This window comes from Epargyreus clarus, unplaced genomic scaffold (genome assembly GCF_041222505.1).
Source record: "Epargyreus clarus isolate Ecla_fem2 unplaced genomic scaffold, WU_Ecla_fem_2.2 ptg000007l, whole genome shotgun sequence".
In the NCBI taxonomy this organism is placed as follows: Eukaryota; Metazoa; Arthropoda; class Insecta; order Lepidoptera; family Hesperiidae; genus Epargyreus; species Epargyreus clarus.
Window position 1 is genome coordinate 4,395,343 of NW_027332215.1, and position 27,009 is coordinate 4,422,351.

The 27,009-nt window shown below is 37.0% G+C and overlaps 1 protein-coding gene across 6 annotated transcripts in view; it reads left to right on the plus strand.

The window, feature by feature from the left end:
* The window catches only part of Evi5 (ecotropic viral integration site 5), a 142,761-nt gene extending 116,951 nt beyond the window's left edge, over nt 1-25,810 (plus strand). For 5 of the 6 annotated variants that reach the window (XM_073074403.1, XM_073074399.1, XM_073074400.1 and 2 more), the window contains 8 exons: nt 1,455-1,613; nt 2,531-2,764; nt 5,003-5,221; nt 7,156-7,263; nt 8,561-8,752; nt 10,670-10,933; nt 13,612-13,710; nt 20,608-25,810. In XM_073074403.1, the coding sequence (XP_072930504.1) occupies nt 1,455-1,613; nt 2,531-2,764; nt 5,003-5,221; nt 7,156-7,263; nt 8,561-8,752; nt 10,670-10,933; nt 13,612-13,710; nt 20,608-20,763 (1,431 nt within the window). In that variant the 3' untranslated portion in view covers nt 20,764-25,810. Of the gene's footprint in view, nt 1-1,454; nt 1,614-2,530; nt 2,765-5,002; nt 5,222-7,155; nt 7,264-8,560; nt 8,753-10,669; nt 10,934-13,611; nt 13,711-17,679; nt 17,730-20,607 lie in introns of all 6 variants that reach the window. The other variant, XM_073074404.1, reaches the window with a different exon arrangement.
* The last annotated feature ends 1,199 nt before the right edge of the window (nt 25,811-27,009 follow it).

Below are 27,009 nucleotides of genomic sequence, written 5' to 3' on the forward strand. Positions count from 1 at the left end.
TCCGCCTTGAAGATATTTCTACATCAGTCAAGATGCAAACACATTGAAAAAGACAAAAATTTTAAGCAATATATAAGTATTTATTTCATAAATATAACTAACGTATGGTTATTACCATTATTATTATTTGTATATTTACTTGAAATTATTATGTAGCAAAAAAATCTATTCCAATTATCAAAATATCGCCTACATATTTGTGCAAAACTTTACATTATAGCACGAGATTTTAGCATATAATACAATACAATTACCAAATAATACTGACAGACACTCCAGTTAACGTATTACACATAATAAATACATTAGCTCGTTATAAGGTATGATTCATCTACCGTATCAAGTGTTATCGCTCGCTATCACACTGATAAGGTGCAATTATTTCATTACACCAGACTAATTTCAATACAGTATTCGTTCTATTGTTTTTATAATAATATAGTTCTGCTAAAATAAGGTTTGTTATTTTTGTGAAGTTTATTTTAGTGTGTAAACGGTATATCACATGGAAATGATAAATTAATGAATATTAACTATTTGTAAACATTAATCTTTACAAATGTTAGTGTTTGCATTGTGCTCAAAAAGTTATTTTTAAATTACTTTGTGCATAATACTGCTGGATAATTTTATACTGTGAAAAAATAATTTCTTTTGTTCTTTGTAATGTTTTAATTCATAACTGCTGTTATCAAAACTAAGTGTACATTTTAATTAGACTAAAACCGTAATGTTTTACATGGACACTCGTTTCCTTTCTATTCTTTTAATTAATTAAGACTCCGTAGTTCTGTTTCCGGGGGGTAAAAACTGAACACTATTACTAAGCCTCCGCTGTCTGTCCGTCTGTGTGTCTGTCATAGGGCACTATCTCTTAAACCGGAATGGACAGACACTTGAAACAAAAAATGCTTCAAAAGAAATGGAAGTCGTCATATTAGATACCGCTACTTTTCGGCGTTTTTCGCTTTTTCTATTGAACCATAATAGTTAGACAATTTAAATTTTCACATTTCATTTACTTCTATGATAATAAATATTAAAAAAAAATAAAAAAAAAAAAAAATTTGTTGGTACGAAACCGATATGAGATTTTGACTCACATTTGTCGCATTATTTTTAATTAAATTTCATTTATATTCTTATTATTAATTTTACACAAACGACGATAACGTCGTAAGACAAAATAATATTCTTTTAAGAAATGCATGCCTATGAATTCTGTAGAAATATAACCACCTCTGCAGGACCACTGAATTTTCAATTAGATATTAATTCGTTATTCGTGAGATATAAAAAATATGTCCTCAAAGAAACATGACGCATATTAATATGCACTTGGCCCGCGCGGTTGACAATGGGCTAATCCTTCTCATTCTGAGAGGACTAGCAGTGGCACAGTAATAGGTTAACTATGACGATAGCATCACTAAACTGTTTGTCATTTGTTTCAGTACATACAAAAGGAGCTGCCTGCGAAGGCAGAGGCAGATCAGGACACGTTTATGAACCTCGCTTACTCTATCAAGGTCAATCCAAAGAAAATGAAGAAGTTGGAGAAGGAGTACACAGTCATCAAGACAAAGGAGCAAGGCGACATCGCAGTGCTTAGAGTAAGTTGAATTTTTACTATTCGTAACTTGCGTTAGCTAAATATTATTTGTGTATGTGTAATTCATTACACAATGATTATTTTTTCGTATGTCGACTTCTAAATAATTATATCTACGCAAGTAGTTGTACTCATAACTATTATTAATATCTCTATTAAGAAGATGTACCACATCCAAGAAAAATAATTCTAGTTAATTACTCACATCTATTAATTTTAATATTTTTTACTAAACTACGAACTAGTTGAATTTTCATTTTTATACTTGTCATTGTACTCGTATAATACGATATCGACTAAATGAATTGCTATTTTATTTTTAGTAACTAGTTTATTCGTATGTAAGTAAAGTATGATAACGGTTTCATTATTAAAAATTAACTGAATCAAGGATAACAAGTTCAATTGACTAAAGTTTGAAATTCTATGTGTTAACCGGTATTCCATGTTTGAATCCCAAGCTTTTTGAATTTTTATGTTTTTTAAAGTTCTATTATAAAAATAATTATCGGTTGCACTTGCTGTCGAAGTAAATATCGTGAAAAACCTACTGAGAAATAAAAATATGTGAAGTTAATCATACAGACTAGTTATATCGTAATCCTTTTCACTTTGAGAGGAAGCATGGGCCTTTCTCGAAGTGAGAAGAAGTTCCACGCTGGTCACTCTCGCGGGCGTATGAGCCAGCGTGTGATAGTAGTTAGTTGACAACGTTCTATAAATAAAAAAGTGTTAAGGGTGAATAATTATAACTTATCCTTATCACTTAGGGATATGAAAAATAGATAGTAGCCGATTCTCAGACCTACTGAATATGCATATAAACTTTGGTGATAATCGGTAAAGCCGTTTCGGAGGAGGACGGTAACTGACATTGTGACACGAGAATTTTATATATCCTTATATTTTAACCAACAGTGCCTACGGCAAGAGAACCGTCTCCTCAAGCAGCGCGTGGAGCTCCTGGAGAAGGAGAGCTCGGCGCTCGCGGAGCGCTTGGTCCGCGGGCAGGTGGACCGCGCGGAGGGCGAGGAGGAGACGTTCGCGCTCGCCCGCGAGGTGCAGGCGCTGCGGCGGGCGCACGTCGACGCGCAGCAGCGGCTCGCCGTCGCGCAGGACGAGATACGCTCGCTCGAGATGACTATTGCTGAGGTTGGTATAGTCCGCCCTGAATTGAATCGCATCGCGACATTCGCGCTCGCCCGCGAGGTGCAGGTGCTGTCGCGCAGGACTGGAGATGACTATCGCTGAGGTGGGTACAGACCGCGACAAACTGCTAGTCCGCTCAGAATTTAATCGCATTGCGCACGCGCTCGCCTGAGAGGTGCAGGTGCCGTCGCGCAGGACAAGATACGATCGCTGAAGATGACTATCGCTGAGGTGGGTACAGACCGCGACAAACTGCTAGTCCGCTCAGAATTTAATCGCATTGCGCACGCGCTCGCCTGAGAGGTGCAGGTGCCGTCGCGCAGGACAAGATACGATCGCTGAAGATGACTATCGCTGAGGTGGGTATAGTCCGCGACAAACTGCTAGTCCACTCTGAATTTAATCGCGTCGAGACGTTAGCAGTCGCCCGCGAGGTGCAGGCGCTGTCGCGCAGGACGAGATAGGAACACTCCACTCTTGAAGGTAGAATCCGTTGTGGTTCGACTCCGGCGACACTAGCCACACCTATTTCGGTTATACCAGCAGTATTAGGCTCTGCTGTGTTCTGGTTTGAAGGGTGTGGTAAGGGACGCAGACTTTTCCGAGGCGTTTCAACTTAGTCCAGCGGTGCATCTGTGGCCGACCTTAGGTAGGAATATCTAATCCTATCTGGGGTTGATTACAGATGTCCATGGGTGGCAGTAGCAACTAACCATCAGGTGGACTGCATGCTCGTCTACTACTCCTATATTATAAAAAAACTACACATCGGATTATATTTATTTTAGACCTATTTTGCCCTTCGCTGCATATTTTGCCCTTTTCGTGCAAATTCTTATGCATGTACTTGTGCATATACTTAATGCAGATGATAGTATAACAGTTGTCTATGTAATACCACTAATAAGACCCATGAATAATACTTTCATAAATTCAATGTGTCGAAATGCCGAAATTCAATGTAAACATGTCCACACATAAGTACTTAAAGAGACATTCCAGTTACATTGTAATGAGAGATTTAAAAAATATTTAACATGCCTTATTGTGTCACATTGACAGTTTTCAATAACAATTATGTCACGATTGACAACTGTCACCGACGCCATGCTATAGATTGCCATTTGATTATAACATGCATCGTCATGCTATCTACACGTGCTTGCAAAATTTTACCTCGATCAGATACCTGGAAGTTGGCCAAATTCAACTTGAAAGATTTGACTCGAACTAACATACATACATTGCAAGTTAAATAAATGCTTGTAAAATAATACCTTGTCGGCTTTGTAGCCCCTTTTTTGTTCTGTAACACTTGCAATTCACACATTAAAAGCATATTTGAGGTCCATTCGTTGCTAAATCAGTGTATAGACTAAAAATGTAAGTAACTATAGTCGTCACAATTTAATAGGCCCATTTTGACACATGCCATCCCAATGTCATTAATGTCTTAAACTAACTTTTTAGTAGGGAACTTACGACCATATGACGGTTAGAGCTTGCAGCTTCAAAGCATTCGGGAGAACCCATAATCGATTAACTTTCAAATAATCGAAACTTAGAATTAGCAATAACTAATTATTTATCCCTTTTTCATTATAACAACAATAAAATAATCAAATCTTTGTTTCTTAATGAATGATAAAACCAAAAAAAAATACAGTTTACGACCGAGGCTTTATTTAATCTTGTAAGGATTACATTTTTAAATTACACTAGAATTTATTTTCTTTTCTCCTGTTTATTGAATATTTAGATGGTTTAGAAAAATATAGAATAAATATTCTGTTTAAAAAATATTAAGTAATTTATACAATACGATGCGTGGTTGTAATCGATTTGTCGTAAAAATTAGTTTCTTTGGTTATCGATTTGTATGTCACATGCTTAGAGCCTAGCGATGGCATGTGTCAAAATGGGTCTATTAAATTGTGACGACTATATGTTGTAGTCGTGACAAAACTACAGTTTTACAATGTGAATAATGCTGAAAATAATATTAAAAGATTAATAATGTACATATGAATTTAATCTTCTATATTTAAAAATGAGTCTTCCATAAAAAATCCTTAAGATCACTGAAGTTTACCAATCTACAATTGACAATTACATTAAACTCTTGCGTCCTGTTCTTATGAGCTGTGTGGCCAAGAGGGTCAATAAAAATATGGATTATGACAAAAATCGCAAAAAAAGAACATCTTTTATGTCACTAAATATTGCTATTACAATCTTCAGAACAACTCCCGTCAATCGTCGCTAGAGGGCACCGAGGGTTCGAGCGCGAAGGGGGAGGAGCTTGCGCGTTGTCTGCAGAGAGAGTTGGTACGAGCTCGCCTTCACGCCGCCGAGAGAGAGGCCGCGGAACGGGAGCTCACCGCGAGGATCAGCGAGCTCGAGAACGAGAACAAGAGCCTCCGGCGACAACGGGTCGATAATAACGTGGCGCACTTGCAAGTACGTCTATTTTAACTAACATCGATTTGTTCTGTTCTATTTGACTAACGAAGGTCGAAAAGGAGGAGGAGGTTCTGTATGCGGCAGATTGTTGTTTTTTTAAGATACATTCCTTTTCGCGCGCTTGGCATGAATGATGAGAGTGAATTTATACAACTCCGACATGTACTCGTATTAACACTAGTGAGTTGGCTAATAAACAAGTTTTGTGTGGCTACAAAGTAATTTTATTTGATTTAAGGTTTTATACTAGGTTTTTTATTTGTCATACTGATTTTTTTTTTGTATTTGGTTGCGAGTTCGTACACGTACATAATAAAATGAAATAATAGTACAAAATTTTCGCCAACCCACATTTTAACCCCTTAGGGATGGAATTTCCATACACGATTCATTAATTTTATTTCTAACCAAAAATCTTTTCTTCAACTTTATATCCATTTCATATAATTTCCATTCTATAAAAACATTCTACCCCCTTATTATGGGTGTAATTTACAAAAAAATACTTTCTTATTGCTTGTCCACATTATATACATATACAACCTGTGTGCAAAGTTATAGCGATATTGAAGCTCGGCCCTATATCCTTACTTGTCTTAGTAACATTATTTACAAGTTCCTGTCCTGATGTCAGATTATCAGAAATCTAAGCGGTGTCGTCAGCGTACCGTATGTTGGTAATGGGGTGTCGTATCACTGCTTTCAGGTAATTTATGGAAAATTACTTCTGCATAGACATTAAATATCAGTGGAGATAAGATACAGCCCTGTGGTACCCCTGTTTGTATCTTAATCGGGTTTGTTGTCTCGTGGCCCACTCTAATCCTAGCCTTTTGACACCAATACGGGTTCCTGATAATTCCAATGTCTTTATGGTGTAAGCCTTCAATATGTTCATCAGTTTCTTCAATCTTAAGTTTATTCTTCCACAGACTTCCTACTTAATCCTGATTATTTTGTCGATGCTGGTGGGGGACTGTAATCTCCAGCTAGCCAGAATATCTTCCGGCCATTTCGCCACGTGTGGAATTAGTTCAAATTTATCAGATTTTCAAACAAACTTTCAATCCCCGTTTTAGCGCCATGGGAGTTGTTTTTTTTTTTCAGAAAATACCAAATAAGATATTTATTTATGTTCGAAGAGCAAGTTGACTTGATGTTATGCAGCAATAAAACCCGGTCTTGGTACGAGCGATATAATATCGTAATGAAATTGTTACAAATTATAAAACGGTCGAGCGTGCGTCTGCGCCGAGGTTGAGGTCAATGCTCCCGGGGCGCGGTCGTTGGCTCCCCTCGACCCGCTACTTGCGTAGAAAATTTATGCTTCTCCCAAAAGTCAAATACAAAATTTGTTTGCTATCAAATTGACGGCTTTACGAACAATTTTTCTCCTCGTATTTTATCCCTTTCGAGGTAGAATTTCCAATATTGGATTGAATTGGCACAATCAGTATTATTTCCCTTATTCCCTTACTACCTTATAAATATAGATTTATTGTTCAGGTATACTTACTTACTTCTTGCGAGTATTCACATACATTTCTTATTAAATACATAAATGCAGTCCATCAGATTAACGTAATTTTATATACATATTGAAACGTTTCTTTGTTTACTTGCGACCAGAGATTTGCTGGGTATTTTAAAATTAAACTGTTCTGAAGAGAAATCCAGTTTAATCTGTGTATTAAAAGCTTTTATAACAATTCGTACTCTTCCGAGGCGTTCCAGCTTAGTCCTTAGGGGTAGCGGCGCATCTCTGTTGGACCTCAGGTAGGAATATCCAATCCTATCTGGGGTTGGTTCCAGATGTCCATGGGCGGCAGTAGCCACTTACCATCAGGTGGACTGCATGCTCGTCTGCTACTCCTGTATATTAAAAAGCTTCGTTTAGAAAAATAAAAAGAAAAATCAATCTTTAATTTCAGGACGAGCTGATAGCTGTTAAGCTGCGAGAGGCGGAAGCCAACCTCTCTTTGAAGGATCTCGGTCAGCGCGTCGCTGAACTCTCAGAATCTTGGCAGAGACATCTTCAGGTAAGTGTTACTGTATGATATTTGTTACCTTGATTAATCGGTTCTTGAAAAATTTAGATGCTTTTGCAGTAATCATAACGTACAGGTGAAAACAATATACCTCTGGTCAGCCACGACGCACTAGCTTCCACGGCCCTGTGACCAGTAATTAATATTAGCATTATTTGTAATATTACACCACTAAATTTACTAATTAATTGCCATATTGTGTTGTATAACTTTTAGCACTCCTTTAAGAGACCAATGTCTCTTCCATGCTTTTGCTTCCCATATTTCTATCTCTGAGTACATTGTGTAATCGAAGGCAATAAGATGACCTAAGAACACACAGGAATTTACATATTCTATATTCTCCTCGTCCCTTAAGATGTTTATTTGGAATCTGTTTGTCATTGTTTTGCTTTTTGCTTTGTTTATAGGTAACCCCACCTTTTTATTTTTCCATGAAAGAGCTTGGAGCATGGTTTGAAGGTTGTTTGGGTAATCTGTTATAGGCATAATGTCATCTTCGATTCTCAGATGATTTAATCGTGTTCTATTTAATTACCATGTTGTCCGATTTCATCAATCTGATGACTTCCTCTAACATTGACGATAATAGTTTCGGCGAGAGCGGGTCTCCCTGTCTCACTCCCCTGGATATTTGGAATGGTAGACCCTCTGTTTCTATTCTTATTTGTACTTTTCTATTAGGATATAGATTTTTTTTTGCCTTATGAATTTTTCTATTCCTTGATTTTTCAAGGCTTCTATTGATGTTCCAATTCATTCAATTCAATGTTGAACCGAATCCTACGTATATCATTCACAAATGCCTTGCATAATGGATATTCTTGGAATTATTATTATTCATCAAAATATTCATCAAAATATTTTACCACACAGATATGGTCTATCCTTGAGAATCCAATTCAAATTAGTTTTAATGTTATTTTTTAGAACACCTTATATATGTTTGATATTAGACTTATTGGTTGATAATTGGCTATTTCGGAACTGTTTCCTTTCTTAAATATTAATTTTATATCGTTTATTGTCCATTGTGAACGCATAGATTCCATGTTTAAGATAACATTCAACGAATAGATCAATTGTGTTGTTATTTGTAGCAGTCTTGCCTTCATTATCACATTTGCTTTACCTTCAGGTGCGGATTCAATATCATTTTTCTGAGTTATAATCGCAACTTGACTTTTCTCTAGAGCGGAGTGGGTGAAGAGAGGTAGCGACCAACTCGAACTGAACCTATCATATTTATGCTGGATTATAATATCGCATTTATGCCATGACATAACAGGAGCATCGTCAAGAGGCGCCGCCGCCGCCGGTGCAGTCGAACGTGGTGTCGGACATCATGGCGACGCCCAAGAAACTGCTGCGGGCGTGGGAGGGCCGCTCAGCAGACATGCAGAAACTTGACGAGGAACTCATGTCCACCAGGATCCGGGAGGTGGAAGCCCTCACCGAACTCAAGGAGCTTAGACTCAAGGTACTGTCTTATGTCTTCTTCGTTTTATCAGTCAGCCACCCACTGCTGAGTGTAGCTCCCTTCTAATTCACGTCAGTTTTTCAGTTTAGGACTTTAGTTTTACAAGCTGTACCTGATATTTTTTATTAATGTTGACCGTCCAGCGCGTGGGCTGTCGTTTCACATTTCTGTATCCATTTCTAGCCTTCTATAGAACACTTCTTCCCCATATTTACGCCGACCTCATTTTTCTTACTAGCGCGCATCATTAGAATTCATATCAGTTGTAGTCCAACGGCATCAATAATCCCGCCTCCGTCAGTAGCGCAAATCATTAGCATTCGTATCAGTTGCAGTCCATCGGCATCATTGTAATGAATGTAGCAGGCTCTTAGGGATTGAGTCTTGCTTGTATGATGTCTTTATTACTACTCTCTTAATACTAAGCTTAACCTAAATTATATAACTATGAGTCCTACACACACTACACCTCCACGGGTTATTGAAAAAAAATTAAAATTCTAATTTTACATTTTTTTGAAAACAGTAAAATATTTATGAAATAATAGTAAGGATCGTGTAATATGCGTTAAGACTACAAATATAAAAAAATACAAAATAAAAATAACGTAAACCAATAAAAGAAAACGGAAAATAGATTTTTTTTTACGAACTAATTACATTATTTACCTTATACATGTAGATCTTACATTACTATTATATTTATAAAAGTCAAATCCGAAAACAAAAATTAAGTCATGTCCATTTTTACACAATTATGTTACGCTGACGTTTTATGCGTATTAGTATTATCAAATATACATTTTATTTAGGTATATTTCTTTTTAGGTATAATATATTTTTAGGCGCCTATAGTCAAGTCCGAGTAAATATGTAGCTACTTATGTCATTTCCAGTTATATAGTTCAATTCCATAATTATTACTGTCTTTCTCCTTCCTATACGTTTATATTATTCAATACTATTTCCTTACATCTTTATTATATTTTAACACAGTATTAATTTCTTTTCACATTTTCTTTCACTCCTATACTCCTTTACTCCTAAACTCCGTACTAGGGTTATTTTCCCTTAATTATTACAATATTTTATTCTTTCATTATTATTACACTTTTTACTTTCAATCACCATAATCATAATCCCGCGCCTGCCACTGACGCACATCATGAAAGTTCATATCAGTTGCAGACTAACGGCATCATTAATCCCGCACCCGCCACTGACGCACATCATGAAAGTTCATATCAGTTGCAGACTAACGGCATCATTAATCCCGCGCCCGCCACTGACGCACATCATGAAAGTTCATATCAGTTGCAGACTAACGGCATCATTAATCCCGCGCCCGCCACTGACGCACATCATGAAAGTTCATATCAGTTGCAGACTAACGGCATCATTAATCCCGCGCCCGCCACTGACGCACATCATGAAAGTTCATATCAGTTGCAGACTAACGGCATCATTAATCCCGCGCCCGCCACTGACGCACATCATGAAAGTTCATATCAGTTGCAGACTAACGGCATCATTAATCCCGCACCCGCCACTGACGCACATCATGAAAGTTCATATCAGTTGCAGACTAACGGCATCATTAATCCCGCGCCCGCCACTGACGCACATCATGAAAGTTCATATCAGTTGCAGACTAACGGCATCATTAATCCCGCGCCCGCCACTGACGCACATCATGAAAGTTTGTCGCTAGTTTTGGCTGACGTTTTGGCGGGCTCAATCAGATGTTATTTTCGTCCTTTTTTTATTCCCCAAACTACTCACAATTTCTACTTATTAGAAATTGCCAAGCCTTGAATAAGATAAGCAAGCAAACAAGCAAGCTAGCAAACTCGCATTTATTATATTAGTAGGATTTAAAGCTCATTCACTAAAACCCCAACGCAATATTATTTCCAGGTGATGGAGCTGTCCACACAAGTCCAGGTGTCGACCAACCAGCTGCGGCGGCAGGACGAGGAAGCGCGACAGTTGCGGGAGTCGTTAGACGCGGCGATGCAACGCGAGAGGGCGTTGCAGGCGCGCCAGAGGGAGTTCCAACACAAGTACACGGACCTCGAGAGCAAGGCCAAGTACGACTCGATGCAAGCGAACATACGCAACATGGAGGACGCGCAGAGGATAGCCGAGCTCGAGACGGAGGTGTCCGAGTATAAACTCAAAGTGAGTATATCTTTTCCGTAAATATCAGCTGAATATAACCGTTGTAGTAACGGCATCATTAATCCCGCGCCCGCCACTAGCGCCCATTAGTAGCATTCGTATCAGTTGTAGTCAGTCGGAATCATTAATCCGCGTCACGCACATCCGTGATAATTAAATTTTCTTTCTTCTACCGTCGTTGCTAACACGGCCTCCTGACGGTGTGGCGTCCTCGACACACTCTTCTTGTTATATCTTAGACTTGTAATTAATTTATACAATATCTATATTGAGAAAGACTCGTTTTATATTTTTCAAACCATTTTATATATTCAAATCATAACTGAAGTCTGACACTTGCCAAAGAGTTGCTGCCAGTACCTCATATATACAACACTTCTCATGCACCTTTAGACGTCGCGTAGACCCAGGAACTGCCTTGTACGCGTGCAGTACAGGTGCAGGTCCGTTGACTGTCCTGGGTGAAGTAGTAGACGGAGCTGTTCCCACGGCTAGACAAGGTGGTGTAGCGTCGTCTTAATGTCAGACTCTGTAGATGAAAGACAGATTTAAAGAAAACTGACAGAATCCAACCTTCTTAATCTAATCTTACCGATCCACAGTACGCCACGTAAAAAATAAAAACGAGGCTCAGTGCGCTCTCGCTTTTATAGGTGCGCGCCAGGTACTGATTAGAGGAACTTTGATCCGGTAATACGGTTAGATTGTTCAGCGGTTGTGTTCCGTTGGAGATCCCGGAGTTCTCCACCAAACGCTGAGGACGGCCACCGGGGGGATTTTAGTGCGCTAAAAATCCCACATAACCCGACGTCACTCCCATGGCGTCGGGTACCTTTGTAGAGCACAGTGGCGCCCGCACAGCACAGTGGCGCCCGCACAGAACAGTGGTGCCCGTAGAGCACAGTGGCGCCCGTAGAGCACAGTGGCGCCCATAGAGCACAGTGGCGCCCCCACAGCACAGTGACGCCCGTAGAGCACAGTGGCGCCCATAGAGCACAGTGGCGCCCCCACAGCACAGTGACGCCCGTAGAGCACAGTGGCGCCCATAGAGCACAGTGGTGCCCGTAGAGCACAGTGGCGCCCGTAGAGCACAGTGGCGCCCGCACAGCACAGTGGCGCCCGTAGAGCACAGTGGCGCCCGTAGAGCACAGTGGTGCCCGTAGAGCACAGTGGCGCCCATAGAGCACAGTGGTGCCCGTAGAGCACAGTGACGCCCGCTCAGCACAGTGGCGCCCGCAGACCGCAGTGACGCCCGTAGAGCACAGTGGCGCCCGTAGAGCACAGTGGTGCCCGCACAGCACAGTGGCGCCCGTAAAGCACAGTGGTGCCCGTAGAGCACAGTGGCGCCCATAGAGCACAGTGGTGCCTGTAGAGCACAGTGACGCCCGTAGAGCACAGTGGCGCCTGTAGAGCACAGTGACGCCCGTAGAGCACAGTGGCGCCCGCACAGCACAGTGGCGCCCGTAGAGCACAGTGGCGCCCATAGAGCACAGTGGCGCCCGTAGAGCACAGCTGCGCCCATAGAGCACGGTGGCGCCCGCACAGCACAGTGGCGCCCGCACAGAACAGTGGCGCCCGTAGAGCACAGTGGCGCCCGCACAGCACAGTGGCGCCCGTAGAGCACAGTGGCGCCCATAGAGCACAGTGGCGCCCGTAGAGCACAGTGGCGCCCACTCAGCACAGTGGCGCCCGTAGAGCACAGTGGCGCCCACTCAGCACAGTGGCGCCCGTAGAGCACAGTGGCGCCCGTAGAGCACAGTGGCGCCCATAGAGCACAGTGGCGCCCCCACAGCACAGTGACGCCCGTAGAGCACAGTGGCGCCCCCACAGCACAGTGGCGCCCGTAGTGCACAGTGGCGCCCGCACAGCACAGTGGCGCCCACTCAGCACAGTGGCGCCCGTAGAGCACAGTGGCGCCCACTCAGCACAGTGGCGCCCGTAGAGCACAGTGGCGCCCACTCAGCACAGTGGCGCCCGTAGAGCACAGTGGCGCCCACTCAGCACAGTGGCGCCCGTAGAGCACAGTGGCGCCCGCAGACCGCAGGGCCCCCGTAGAGCACAGTGCGGGCGCCACTTCCTAGCTTCCTAGTTGATTACTAACTTTTTATACATGTCGTCATTCCAATTGTCCTTAAGTATATCTTCGACATCATCCGAATTTGCATTGTGAGACTGGCCTTTGATAGACCAATCTGAAAGATTGGTCTATCTTTAGGGTACATCGGTTGGTCTTCTTTATTTCTAATGTTCCGAAGTTAAGATCGCCATCTTTTTCTTTTTTGGTTTGAAGAATCTGCTAGGGAAAACTATAACACTCCGGCCATAAGCTGGCTTTAAATAAGAATTGAATCCTGTTTGGATTTAAATAAAGTGGGCCATGAGTAGTGAGCAGTGATTGAACATCTGTGGTGGTCACCACTTCATTAGATAGACTGTAGCTTTTTTATAATATAGGAGTAGCAGACGAGCATGGAGTCCACCCGACTAGCTAGACCCGCAAATGGCTACTGCCGCCCATGCAAATTTGTAATCAACCTCAAATAAGATTACATTCCTACCTGAAGTCTACCACAGATACGTCGCTAGCCTTGAGAACAAAACTGAAATGCCCCTTAGAACTAAACTAGCCTGTATGCTGCTACCTCAATTTTGTAAAAAAAAATTATAACGAATTTCAGAACGAGGTGATGGCCACTGAAGGCGAACTGCGCTCCAACATGGATGACTCCGAGCGAGTCCGCGAGCTTCAAGAGCAGGTCGCCGAACTCAAGGCCGAGGTACAAATATTATAATACCATATTCGTCTAATGTCTCGATAAAGATCCTCAATCAAAATGGTAGTATTTCCATTCTCCTCTTGCTCTTTCTTTATGATGTGTACGTGAGACACGAAAACACCCCCATTTTAGATAGCATACATTTTTGAGACAAATCGTAAGAATATCATAGAATTAGATAAACAGCGCCATCTATGTTGAAACGCAATGATTAATATAGTAAATCTATCACAATGAACACGAATAGAAGTTATATGAAACATACGGTTTGGTTTTATCGGAGGTTTGAGCTTCCTCGGAAAGCAAGTAACGCGTCTTCAACTTCTGGAGTTAATTACACATGTGCTTGATAATGGATAATATTTAAATAATGGCAGCTTATTACAGACAACTATGCGCCTAAACAAAATAACAAAATTTGACACAATGTATATTGAAATTTAAATAAGTGTCATAATTTAATTTCTTGTTCATCAAAATATTTTGTTTTAAATATTATATTTTTATTTGATGAAACTGATATTAGCAGTAGATTTTTAAGTAAAAAACTCTCTTTGTTTCATAATCTACAAGCGATTTTATTTTGATATGAAAATATTAATTTATTCTAATAATTGTTTATGTAATATGAATAGTCATCACTAAACCTATGTAAGCAAGAAATATGTATCTGTTTTGAATATGTGTGTAACAAGTTATCGGTATATTACGTTTTCATCTTCCCCTTCATTCAATATCTGTATGCTTTGCTTGTATAACATGTTTTTTAACGTGGACCATTCGCTTTTGTATATAACACTAATCTCAGACGGTCAGACACAAAAGGCTTATATCATTACAAATATGTATTTGTTAATTAAACCAAATTTCAATGGTGTGTCCATTTTTTATCATAACCTATTTTTATAAGTTACGATGAAATAGGCCTATTAATGCTCAAATCCTTCAACATTGATAAAAAGTACAAAAGCAATTAAATTTTGTAATCAGTTTGATGTGAATAATATATTTTTTGGTAATTGTTAATTAGGACCCTTTTCAATTTCACATTATCCATCTTTTGTTTCTGACCGTTTACATAACAAAATATAACAATAACTATAATTTATTGGTTAAAATTATAACTCAGTGGTTAAGTAATTATGAAGTATTCCTCATATATCCACATACATATTTGTGTTTTTAATGCATCGAAATGTAATAAATATACGTCAGTCTATAAGCATATCATATAAGTCTTAATGTAACAACAAAAAACGGACGTCATATATTTAAAATATTAAATACTGTTTAAAGAATATTAAAAAATGTTTGATTAATCAATATAGCAAGGTTATCAACCTTATGTCTAAATACTGTTTTGCCTAAATTATATTAACTCAATGGCCCGTTCTTATGAAAGGTAGATTTACGTGGTACTATACCAATGTAAATGATATTTACTATATTCCGATGCAATATTATATATCTACATATGTCACTCGTCTTACCGTGGTCAAGTAGGGCGTGATATTAAATTAAATGTTTAAATATCCGTTCCGATGTACATGCTGTGCGCATTTTTCTTTTATTCCGCCTGAAAGACGTACAAATTTCCCCAAACAATTTGCAATTGGGGTGTATAATCAATACAAAGTATATGTTTTCTTATAGTTCTATAGATAAAAAGTCCTAAAACCATACTATTAAATAATCAAATAAACTATACGTTTCGTGCGTTTGATCTGCGTGATAGTACAAGGCCGGATTCGTATTCAATGTCAGAAATTAATGTTCTCAGAGTTGGGTGAAATGTTCATTCGTCCTTAAACTCTATTTCGGCAGGAGATCTGGGTTATAATTGACTTTACTGGGGCGATTACATTCTACGCGGACCTCTTTCATATTTTTAATCGCGTAAGATTCCCTTAAGACAAGTGACACACGAATTTATAGTATCAAACTATTTATATACTTTTTCGTTACGTTTTCTATATAAGTAGTTTAAAATATACTTCTGCCTGGTTTCTAAGTATTACAATAATTTTGTTAGATATTCATTTTAACATTAACTGGATATTTATGTAACCATGAAAACAATAATATTTTATAATCATTAAAAAAACAAGCCTTTCTCATGCCATTATTTAGGTTTTTAGGAAGAAGCAAGGAAAGACATTGTGAGAAATTAATTTAAATTTAGTATTATTTAATAGATAATTTGGGTTTGTGCATTATGCTCATGAAGGATTTCACCCTTAACCTTCAGTATACGGAGATAGTACGTAAAATACGTGCAAAGTGAGAAATACATATTGTACTTATAATTTGGAACGGTCCACAAAATGACAAACCAATGCAATTTCTATCAACAAAATTTCACTAAAACATTTAGAATGGGCTACATTCAGGACCTTGTCTTAATATGGCAACAAAAAATCAGTTGTTTAACGCATACTTCTGAAATCCTTTAAATTTAATTTCATTCTATAATTTCTTATAAGTTTTTATTGCGTGAAAGGCGCATAGTGATATTTTAAAGTCATACTTGTATTTATGCTTTAGACGTTGTTCGTGTTTTAAAACTGTATCCAGTAGTGTGGTGTTCTACCACTGATGTTGTCAGGTGTAATAAAGAATATTATATATTATATGTAAATAAGTATTATAACAAATTCAGAAGAATCTTAAAGCATACTTTTACTAAAATTTCAAATTAGTATACATTTATAAGTATTCCTCTATTTTTTAATAATTACCAGCTTAAATGGTAAAATAGAATGGTGTGATATGTAAAACTTAATAATTACTACGTAGTAAGTTCTGATTCGAAATGTCAGGGGTCTTTTTATGTAAAAATAAAAACCATGAATAAATATTAATAGAAATTATTAAGTAACTTTAGATTTACTAGATTCAGAGATACCTTTATAAAATTAATTAACAATTGTCTAAAATTTTAGAAGTATCAGACAGATTTTATAGTTTTCAGTAATTTGGAGGGTGTGGTAAGGGAGACATACTTTTCCGAGGCGTTCCAGCTTAGTCCGCAGGGGTAGCGGCGCATCTGTGGCTGACCTCAGGTAGGAATATCTAATCCTATCTGGGGTTGATTACAGATGTCCATGGGCGGCAGTAGCCACTTACCATCAGGTGGACTGCATGCTCGTCTGCTACTCCTATATTATATAAAAAAAAATAGATGATAGCGTACATCCATCACGCACACTGTCATCCTTGGCTAAATTGTCAAGGTAAAGTATGTACCTTAAAATACAATTAAGTAGCTGGACATACACATTGGACCAGTTGTTCCATGTTTTAATTGTGCGAAGTGACTTAGAGACTGAAAAACATTTGCTTATAATGTAAAGTCGGTAGCGCAGAACGCCTTAGACGCGCCCTATATCGAAGTTTGCTTAACTTTATTATTTATGATAATAATTCTTCCTCCTAGAAGCCTTACAATTAAAGTAAAGTTGTAGATTTTATGATTTTTAACCGACTTTAATAAAGGTCTATATTAGACCGCTAAGTATGTATGTTTGTTTGTATGTCCGCGATTTCCTCAATAACTACTGATCCAATTTCAACTGGGTTTTGGTGCTTTGAAAGCATATTTTACAAGACAGGTTTTAGTATGCAATACATTAGGAATTTTCCAAGTGTTTTCCTGGAAAATAGGGAAAACCGGATTGAATATAATCTTGAAAAACTCGAATGTTTCTAGACCAATTTCAATTTTTTTTTTATTTGAAAGAGTGTTTTGTTGCTACATATGACTGATATGGTGGCATTGGATAGAGTTCAAGTATGCTTTAGGCTCTCCACGCTTCATCCTATTACGATTAGAGCCCAGTGAGACTCAACAAACAATCGTGCTTAACGCATCATTCACATCATTAGTGATTTTTTTATTACGACCTGTCAACACAACATTGTGACGGCTTCTAATGTGTACCTGACGGATGTATGTTTGGCACTGCACAGTTTCCGACACCAATCACCACTCCGGTCACTGAGCCCTGGAAATGGCTCGAGTAAGTGCTGCATTATATCGAGTTATATCGGTACATTGGTCAGTTGGCTTGTGTTTATCGGCTTCGAATGGGGAGGGCGGGGCGTGTCGGACAATTGGTGTTTAGTAGATTTTGCATGAATATTTTGATTACAAATTTGTAAAGTTAGCGATTTTTCAAAATTTAATATCGAAACGTCTCAAAATTAGTCATACAGTCAGCAAACATATAAACAACGGATCATCATTTCATAAGTGTATATTGCCATATTATTTTATTATTATTATTATTTTAACAACTATCGTAAGACACAGATTGTATTTCTAAGTCTCTTATGATAATTAAAAAAATGGCTGATTAATAAATTAGCGACATGAACGTATGTAAATACTTTTTGACACAAAACGATATCATAATTATGATATAAATAGTGACTGACAAAGACTTTTCGATATTCATGAAAAAACGATGCGCTCCATATTTCAACGAATTTCATGAATCAATCAATGAATGAACTCCCCATTCGAAACATTGTCTTGCAATATAGAAGGTATATTTGTTTACTACCAAAAGATCGAGTATTGCAAAGGTTGATGTACATAGATTGCTAATATTGTTATTATTATAATATAATAGCTTAGAATTCAACTTCCAAAGGGTAGGGCCTATTCACATAAGATTATTAGTACAATTACTCACGTTTCCAGAATTATATCGTGATATACCAGAATTATACGTGAAAATACCAGTCACGATCGTTCTAAATTTATTTAGTAACACTATTTGGTATATAACATCTTCTAAACAAAATCTTCACTTAGTTGACGCTATAAAAAAATATATATAATTTTAAGGCGTTGTTTTCCATTATAGTACGATAAATTATAAGCTATTAGGGTTTATAGCGATAAATAAATAATAATAATTCAATCGGAAAAAACAATATTATTAGTTATCTTATAGTTATGTTTCAAAACTGTTTCATTTCTTTTAAATTTTAATTTCTATACATTACATATAATTGTAAAAGACTGTTTTTTTTTTTTTGGTAAAACATAATATTTTTATAGTATTATAAAGTAATAGTGTGATATGTTTTAATGTCATAGTCTTCGGCTATAACACGAACATCTCAGGAACGATCCAACATTGTGCATGATTGTTGTGTGACCGCATGCAATGTTCGTAATTAATTTTGCCACTTTGTCGATTAATTTTGCGCTTGCATGTTGCTGTCCTTTTAGTTTAGTTTCTAATGCTGGATGTGTGTGCGATGTCTTGTATCACATATTGGAAACCTGCAGACCAAGCTTACTTCGTGTGTAAAACTAGGAAAATATTCTTATTTGATTTTGAAGTTTTGAAGTTTAAGATAATTACAGTGATGTAATAATTACAGCTGCTGTAATAAAATTGACAATTTAATCACTTAAAATTACTATTCTTTAAAATGCCTTGCAATAATTTGCAAAATTTGCTTTACTATTATTGTAATAACTTAATTTTATTAAATTATTACGTTAATAATAATAATTTGGAACGTTCCAATAACTATGACGTCACGATGCATGCTTCCAATATGTGAATTAGGCATAAAACTTTCGCTTCTGCGTACACTTTTCTTCACTTCGCCGCACTGTAATTCTTCTATTTCGGCCAATTTTAATTTTCTATTTTAATTCCTTTACTAATTTTCATACTTTACTGGCATATTTCTTTTTCTCTAATACACTATTTATTCTGTTATAAATTAAACATTACTGAACAAGTGAAAGGTAACTATCCAGGAAGAGTCGTTTAGTGTACGTGGAAATGCTTCGATTACTAGAGACTCCATGAAGCTCCTGTTCGCGAAGCTTACGCTTCAAGCACACATATTTTAGTAACATTGTAACAGCGATATGACAATTCTAATACCTAGAATTAGGACTGCATCGTGTCAGTATTTCCAAATTGTCATACTTTAAATGTCGCAGTTACAAGATTGTTTGAAGAAGCTGTTTGTCAAGTGATGCATTGATAGATGAAAGTTAAGAACCAAAATTGTTGAAACTTTATTACGTATTTGTGATTGTGTGCGTGGCGTAGCTAGAACTAGACGAAATGTATGTTCTAATGTCCTATATTAAAACGTAGATGATTGAATTACAGACGCTATTATGACCACTATTTTTCATAATAAATTATATATTGTAGACTTAGAGTATGGCGCTGGGCGCTACCAAAAAGAACTTACTGTTTATTTAACATTTAATTTAAATCATAATTCTGTTGTTTCTTAATTATTATGAAATATATATAAAATTTTATGGCTTATACCACAATTTTAGACAAGAGAATGTGTACAATTAAAACTAACAATTACGTTTTGATACGGGACGTTAGAATTGCAAAGTAGAGTTCGCGCCAAACTTCTAGTCCGCTCTGAATATTGAAGGGAACCGCGTCGCAATAGCAAATTGTAGAAATCAGCGGCAATTACCCGGTACTCGACTGCTGCCCGCTCTCACCCACGCTTACTACTCCTGCGTGGAAAAACTTCAGAGTGGACTAGAAGTTTGGAGCGGACTCTACTGTACACATGTAGCTATGAATATTACGACAAAATTTACTTGAATATATTTTCTGTAGTAATAAAGTTTTTATATTCACATTTTACTATAGAAACTATGTTTATATGCTGCATACATAAACGCGTTGCGGTATGGCATCGCCGAATTTGGCGATGTTATACTGCAACTCTTTTGTGTGTCGCGGTCCTTATATATGCACATGCTGTATGTAAGTACGAGTGTAACGCGGTCAATGCTACATATTCCAGCTACGTGTGTACACCGTATAGTTTGCGCTCGGAGTTTTTCAATTTGTGAACGTGTGTTTGAGCTTTAGTTGTTATCAGGTCATGAGGCTAGAGGCGTGGAAGGCGCGGGCGTTGGGGCGGACCATCAGCCGCGCGGAGTCGGTCGAGGAGGAGCTCGAGGAGGACGACAAGCTGCGGCTCGTGATCCGCCGCGAGTCCGCCGCCTCGCTCGACCTCGCGCGGAAGACCTCGTAGCGATACTCGCCACCGACTAGATCGGTGACCTTCTAACATGGTACTACACACCCACACCCACGTCGCTACACCACACTCTGAGCAATATCACGCTACAAGTACAATCATAAATCACATTTTGTGCAGTAAGTGCATTGCGGATTTTTTTTATTAAAATCGGTGACCTTCTAAAATTGACGTACATAACGCACATCACTACGCAACACTCTCTGCGCAATATCACTTATATACGACGCGCGTGAGTCACTCTCTCCGACGGGTATATAAACAACAAATAATTCCGCAAAGCACTTCATTGAACAAAATGTGATTTATGATTCTACCTGTAGTGTGATATTGCTCAAATTACAATATAAAACAATTGCTGCCCGCGAACCAATATTACGAACAGACGGGATGCCGCCTTCTGTGGTCTTTGTCATACTTACGATCCTTACGAACGGCATAATGACTCACCAAGCCACTTGTGGATATCATCTCTATGTAACTGAACAAAGTTAGTTAACACTTGCGCATGAGCAAGTTTCTCTTTCATTGATGCTCCCGTCGGTTGTAACTCATAACCATTATCAGATCATCAATAATCTGATTCCTATAACCTTACCGCGCTTGGTATACCGCGCGAGTTAATTTCTAAACTACATCAATGATTTAGGGCACCGCGGGCAGCGACTGATTGACATACCCTCAGTTTAATGGCGCAATGAATATGATGCCGCCACTACAGCATAAAGTCGCCAACGTGAAAATCTCGTTCATGCCTATGTTTTTTTCAGTGAGAAAACACGCATGATATGTTTTTATAAAATTTCCCTTGTTCCAATTCTCAGTAAATTACGGTCTAAAATTTTAAAATCAATTATGATCAAAATTCAAACATGAGGTTTCCAAGCGTCGGCGACTATGTACGGATCTGTGATGCCCGGCTGAAGGATTATAGAGCATGCGTAGTGGCACCCTCTACACAAAGTTTCGGACCATCCACTCTATAATCGCGATTTTTACCACGTAAAAATGACAACTCACACACCTACAGTACTGCGAAACCTTTTGTATTGGATATTGTACGTGTATCATTTGCACGTAAAAACGTGAACTGTCCCTCGGCAACGATCACTTGTTTTTTAAAACACAAACGGAGATATAATATCGATTTTTTGATCTATAATTTAATCGATAATTGTATAACCTGCTTACTTCTGATTGCCGAGAAGAGTCTTTTTACAAAATAACGTAACAGATATAAAGCGGATATGCATGCAGGTGCGGCATTTAGCAATGAATTGGCGCTTATTCTAAACAAAATGGATTTAAATTTAACCTCAAAATTAAAATGTTTATAGGAATTTTGCAAAAATAATGGCATATCTGCTTGATATCTGTTCCAATTTTTGCGCAGGCGCATTCAAAAACTTCAAATGTATTTATTGAAAACCGATTTAAATTGTGTTTAAACATAAAAACTGCGCATAGTATCTGTACACCATAAGATTAAATGAATGTAAGTACTGTATGGTGCACAATCCAGTCACGCTTTCCAATAATTATCATTTAGGAAATGGTAATAAATCCAGGCTAATAATTTATTAGAAATTATAAGTGAGTGAGATAATTTTAAGGCTTGTTATGTGCTTACGCGATGGCCTGGTGAACCATCAAATCTTTGAACGAATGTTTGTAAGATATATCATTATTTTAAAATGTGAAATCATTTGTTTTGTATTCAAAATGCACTTAATCATAATTTATTTCAATACAAATTGAGATTAACGCCTGAGATACACGTTAAATGGCTAACACGTTTCACCTGATTTGATATTTTAAACTCAACAACATTATTGTATTGCCACTCATTCTTCATTTAAAATTTATTACTATTGCTATGAAATCGATAAAAGATCACCATCATTATTTTTGTAGAAACTCCGAACTGCTCCAAAAATGGAAATACATAGACAGATAAAACAACCAGGAGTCCCTATTAAAACATAATGTGTACAAAACTAGAAAATATCACTATCGCTAAAACTCGGCTGGCTTTTAATATAATTATTTTCATGAATACTTATTTATGTAACATATATATGTGTTAATTAATTTTTATTATTTCTATTTATATTAATTTTATATTAATTTTAAGTACTAATTTTAACATGAAACATAAATTTAAACCTAAATTGACTGGCAACTAATTCTTTTAAACAGGTCTTTGTAATATATGTCTATTTAATTTATATATAATATTTAGGTACACTAATTGAATATTATTATAATTATTCAATCAATGGGCAACGTGTTAGCCAACATGTGACTGGATTGCTTATAAACTTTATTTTGAAGTGTCAATAAACATAAGTATAGTACCCGCGAAACTGCTAGTCCGCTCTGAACATAGAAATGAGTCGCGTCGCCATAGCAAATTGTATGACAACATCTGCTCGCAACAACTTCAGAGCGGACTAGCAGTTTGGCGCGGACTATACTATGTTATACCCGCTAGACGCGGTATATACCTGTTTATTTATACGATGGTGCTCCTAAACGGCTATTTTAGTTGTGTAATTCATGTTTCTAGTTGCATAGTCCTAATGTAATACTAATCGGAAAATTTGAGTGATACTGAAATACAATTAAATTATTTATGAAAGATATTAAATTTATTTTCCCGTTTAGGTGCACCGTAATAACTATACTCTAGTAAATACATCGCCTAAGTTACCAGTATGTATTTTCAATTTCAAATTCTGTATTATCTTTCTTGTTCTGTTTTGTTCTATATTTTACACAACTAATAAGGCCCGTATTTCACCAGATTCGATTGAAAATAAAACGAATACTAAAACTGAATAAAATTTTGTATCTAATGTTTAATAGAAAGTTAAATTCTTCTATTCTTAATAATGAACATTAATCTAATTGCGATTTCAATTACATTTTATACTTTCTTGACAATTAATAATATTTGTGTAAACTATTATTTTATCCTCAAAATTATCCTGTAACTAGGCGATGTAACGTAACATTTGGCAGTAACGTCTCTCTATGCGAGTACGAATTATTTGTAACGATGTAGTGAACTCGATGGTACTCTTCATTTTTTTGTATGTATAGAATTAGCGAACTGTACTTCTTAACGAATGTATAACTGTCGTCTGAACACGCGGTTATACATATATAAGTGTAGTCAATTTGTATACCTATGTACACGTATGCGGAAGTGTCACGTGATCTTATTGTAACGTAAAATTTACAATTACTACATAATTAGATATGTCGTGGAATCAAAAAATTTACATTCTGTCGTATGTCAATTACAAGGAATTATTTCATTAGTGTTGTCGCTATTTGAACTCCGTTTTATCATGAATTCTATACAGTCATGGCAATACTCTTACTTTCAGTTCAGTACTGCCACGGTCGTGCTCTTGATATTTTGAAACATTAAATATAAGAGAGTATCTCTTATTTCAATGTATGCCAACGACATATGGAGTAAATAATCACCGATATAATGTGTAACATTAACTAAAAACGTAATAAACGATTTTTTAAGGACATTCGTAAGACAGAGACATTTACAAATAATTACATCTTGTTTGTAAAGGCATACAGATACAATTTATAAGACGCTACAATTTCCTCTACTTTTTTAAACAATAACTAAAAAAGAACATATAAAACGCAAGCCGCTTTAAGTTACATAAACTTCATAATGATTTCCTTCTCTCTCTCTCTCTCTCTCTCCAAAACGAACGATTTTAACATTTTTAACAGTTCACGTGACACTTCTATGGTTAATGGACCTGTAGTAAAACTTATAAGAAAAGTAACTGTTTTCTAAGTAATTTTCCCTTAGACTAGCGATATCAAGGGGCGGTTAGCAGTTACTGTCGCTAGGGGCGCCACTGTTGTATGAGCTATTGCGTAATTTGAGGTCGGTAAAGTAGTGACGGTTGTAACTAGACAGATTATTAACAACCAATGACAGCGGATACGTTAACATTCACAAAGCCTTTTGGTTCACCGGGCATGTCAAAGAAAGAAACATATGCATATGCATACAGGCTCGGATAAAATGACCCTCCATAGTGGGTTAAAGATGAGTAATTACAATAAATATATAGCCTTCTATCAACGGCACTAAATTTTTGACGTGTAGTTTATTTAAATATATTTGGTCAAATTATTGATTCGGTATTTCGGTCGTTCGATCAATTGAGACAGTTGGTATCAAAAATGTCCGTATTTTTATGTAACATCAAGTATTATTATTCTTGTAACAAAATTGTTAGATGTTTTCATAACAGACTGTATTTGTACACAGTGACAAAAGAGAAGAACGAAAGAGACATTCACTCATTCAACATGTGTATAACAAATGTCTCAGTCTGATAATGTTCGAAAAAAATGCGGGATTTCTGGATAAAAAGTGTATAAACTTGTTTATACAGAGTTGCATTTAATGTTGTATAATCGGACGCTGAATATTTATATGTAATTATTGATTATAACCGTTTGGCTCATAGAGTAGTGACGTTATCTAGACAGGTATGTTGCCGCCCCACACGTAGAGAATAAACTTAACCCCCTATTATCCTTATAACACATAGTAATTCTCGATGCCAACTTAATCAAAATTAGAAGTTTTGGTCGTTTGATAGGATGTAACCCTTTTGTATGTTAGCATAGGTGTGGTACGTTTGTACAAGACGCGGGGAGGGAGGCGCGTGACGTCACGTGATTTAGGGTTGTAGGTATAGGTATGTTTAGTTTATAACTGTTTTCGACCGACATTATAAGGATTTCGTTCTAACATGAGATTAAGTAACATAATGTGGAGAGGCCGGTGTTAGTTACGATTCAATTACGTTCAACTTTCCGTACGTACAATAGTGAAATATTGCCCCCTTGGAACTCATATGTTACGATATTGATTTATTTATGAAACAGTCATGATGATGATGATACATCCTGCTACAGACATCTATGTCGGGATTGTGAAGTCTTCATGCATTCATGTTTTTAACCATTTTTTACCTTGAACTTGTAGATATTAACGTATCTATCTATAGCTGGGCAGTTACATATTTTTTCGTTCGAAACTATACTCACCCATTGAATTCTCTTAATAATGCGACAAAAAGGTACCGGGATAATATGATAACTCACAATCAGGCGGTCATATTGTCCCCGATATTCATATTGCTGCAATATATTTTTGAGTTACAACGCCCCTTTAGGTGCATTTATTAAATATCTTCTACCTGTTAACCTTTAAACTACAAACACTGACAGACAGACAGTATACGTGTTTTCTAACACTTTTGTATTTTTATAAGTATTATTAATAATTAAACTACACCTCCACGCGGCCACATCAATTCTCACTGGAACATTCCATTTTGTATATTACTAATTTATTTTAAGTTAATATATTTGCTTAAGACTAGGTACAATTTTATATGGGAGCGTAGGAATTTGTATAGTTAATTTTTTATGTATAGAAACACTGCGTTTCTCAGGCCGGCTTGCAATTTAACGTTTTGTTCCAATATTGCTTAGAAACATGAATATATAAATATTTAATTTGAATGGAATTGTGGATTACCATTGCAATTTACGGACACGATGCACACGCATACGCTATCTACTGTTAGTAAATTTTGAACGCTACTGATTATATTTGTCAAAAACTTGTTGGCCAATAGTCATCTGGTCAAAGTGATTCGGTCGATCATTCGTATAAAGTGCACGTAAAATTAAACTCTAAGTATAAAAATTTAATTAAATATAAAACATATAACCAATACAATCTATGACATCACACCAATACATTCAATTTCAGATAAATTCGTTGTTTCGCCGTATAAGCAGTGAAACTATAATTGCAATGTAATGTTCTTAGATAATTTATAAGGTTTAGGATTTATAATTGCTAATTCCTTAATACTCACAATTATAGGGAAATTATTTATTATAATGTACCAACGGATGCAGATTTTGTGCATGTATGGTCTAATTCAATATCGCATCAAACGAACAATATTTGTATGTTCAATATTGCACAAACAATATTTAATTATGCAATATTGTACCCATATTATATGTTTTGCATGAAACGATATGTAGTACAATAACAATGACAGTGTAATTAATATATGTACTACCATTTTACTTACTAATGTAAATTATCCACCCAGAAAGCGGCCGCAGGATTCCTACTGTAGCTTAAATCTTAATAATGTA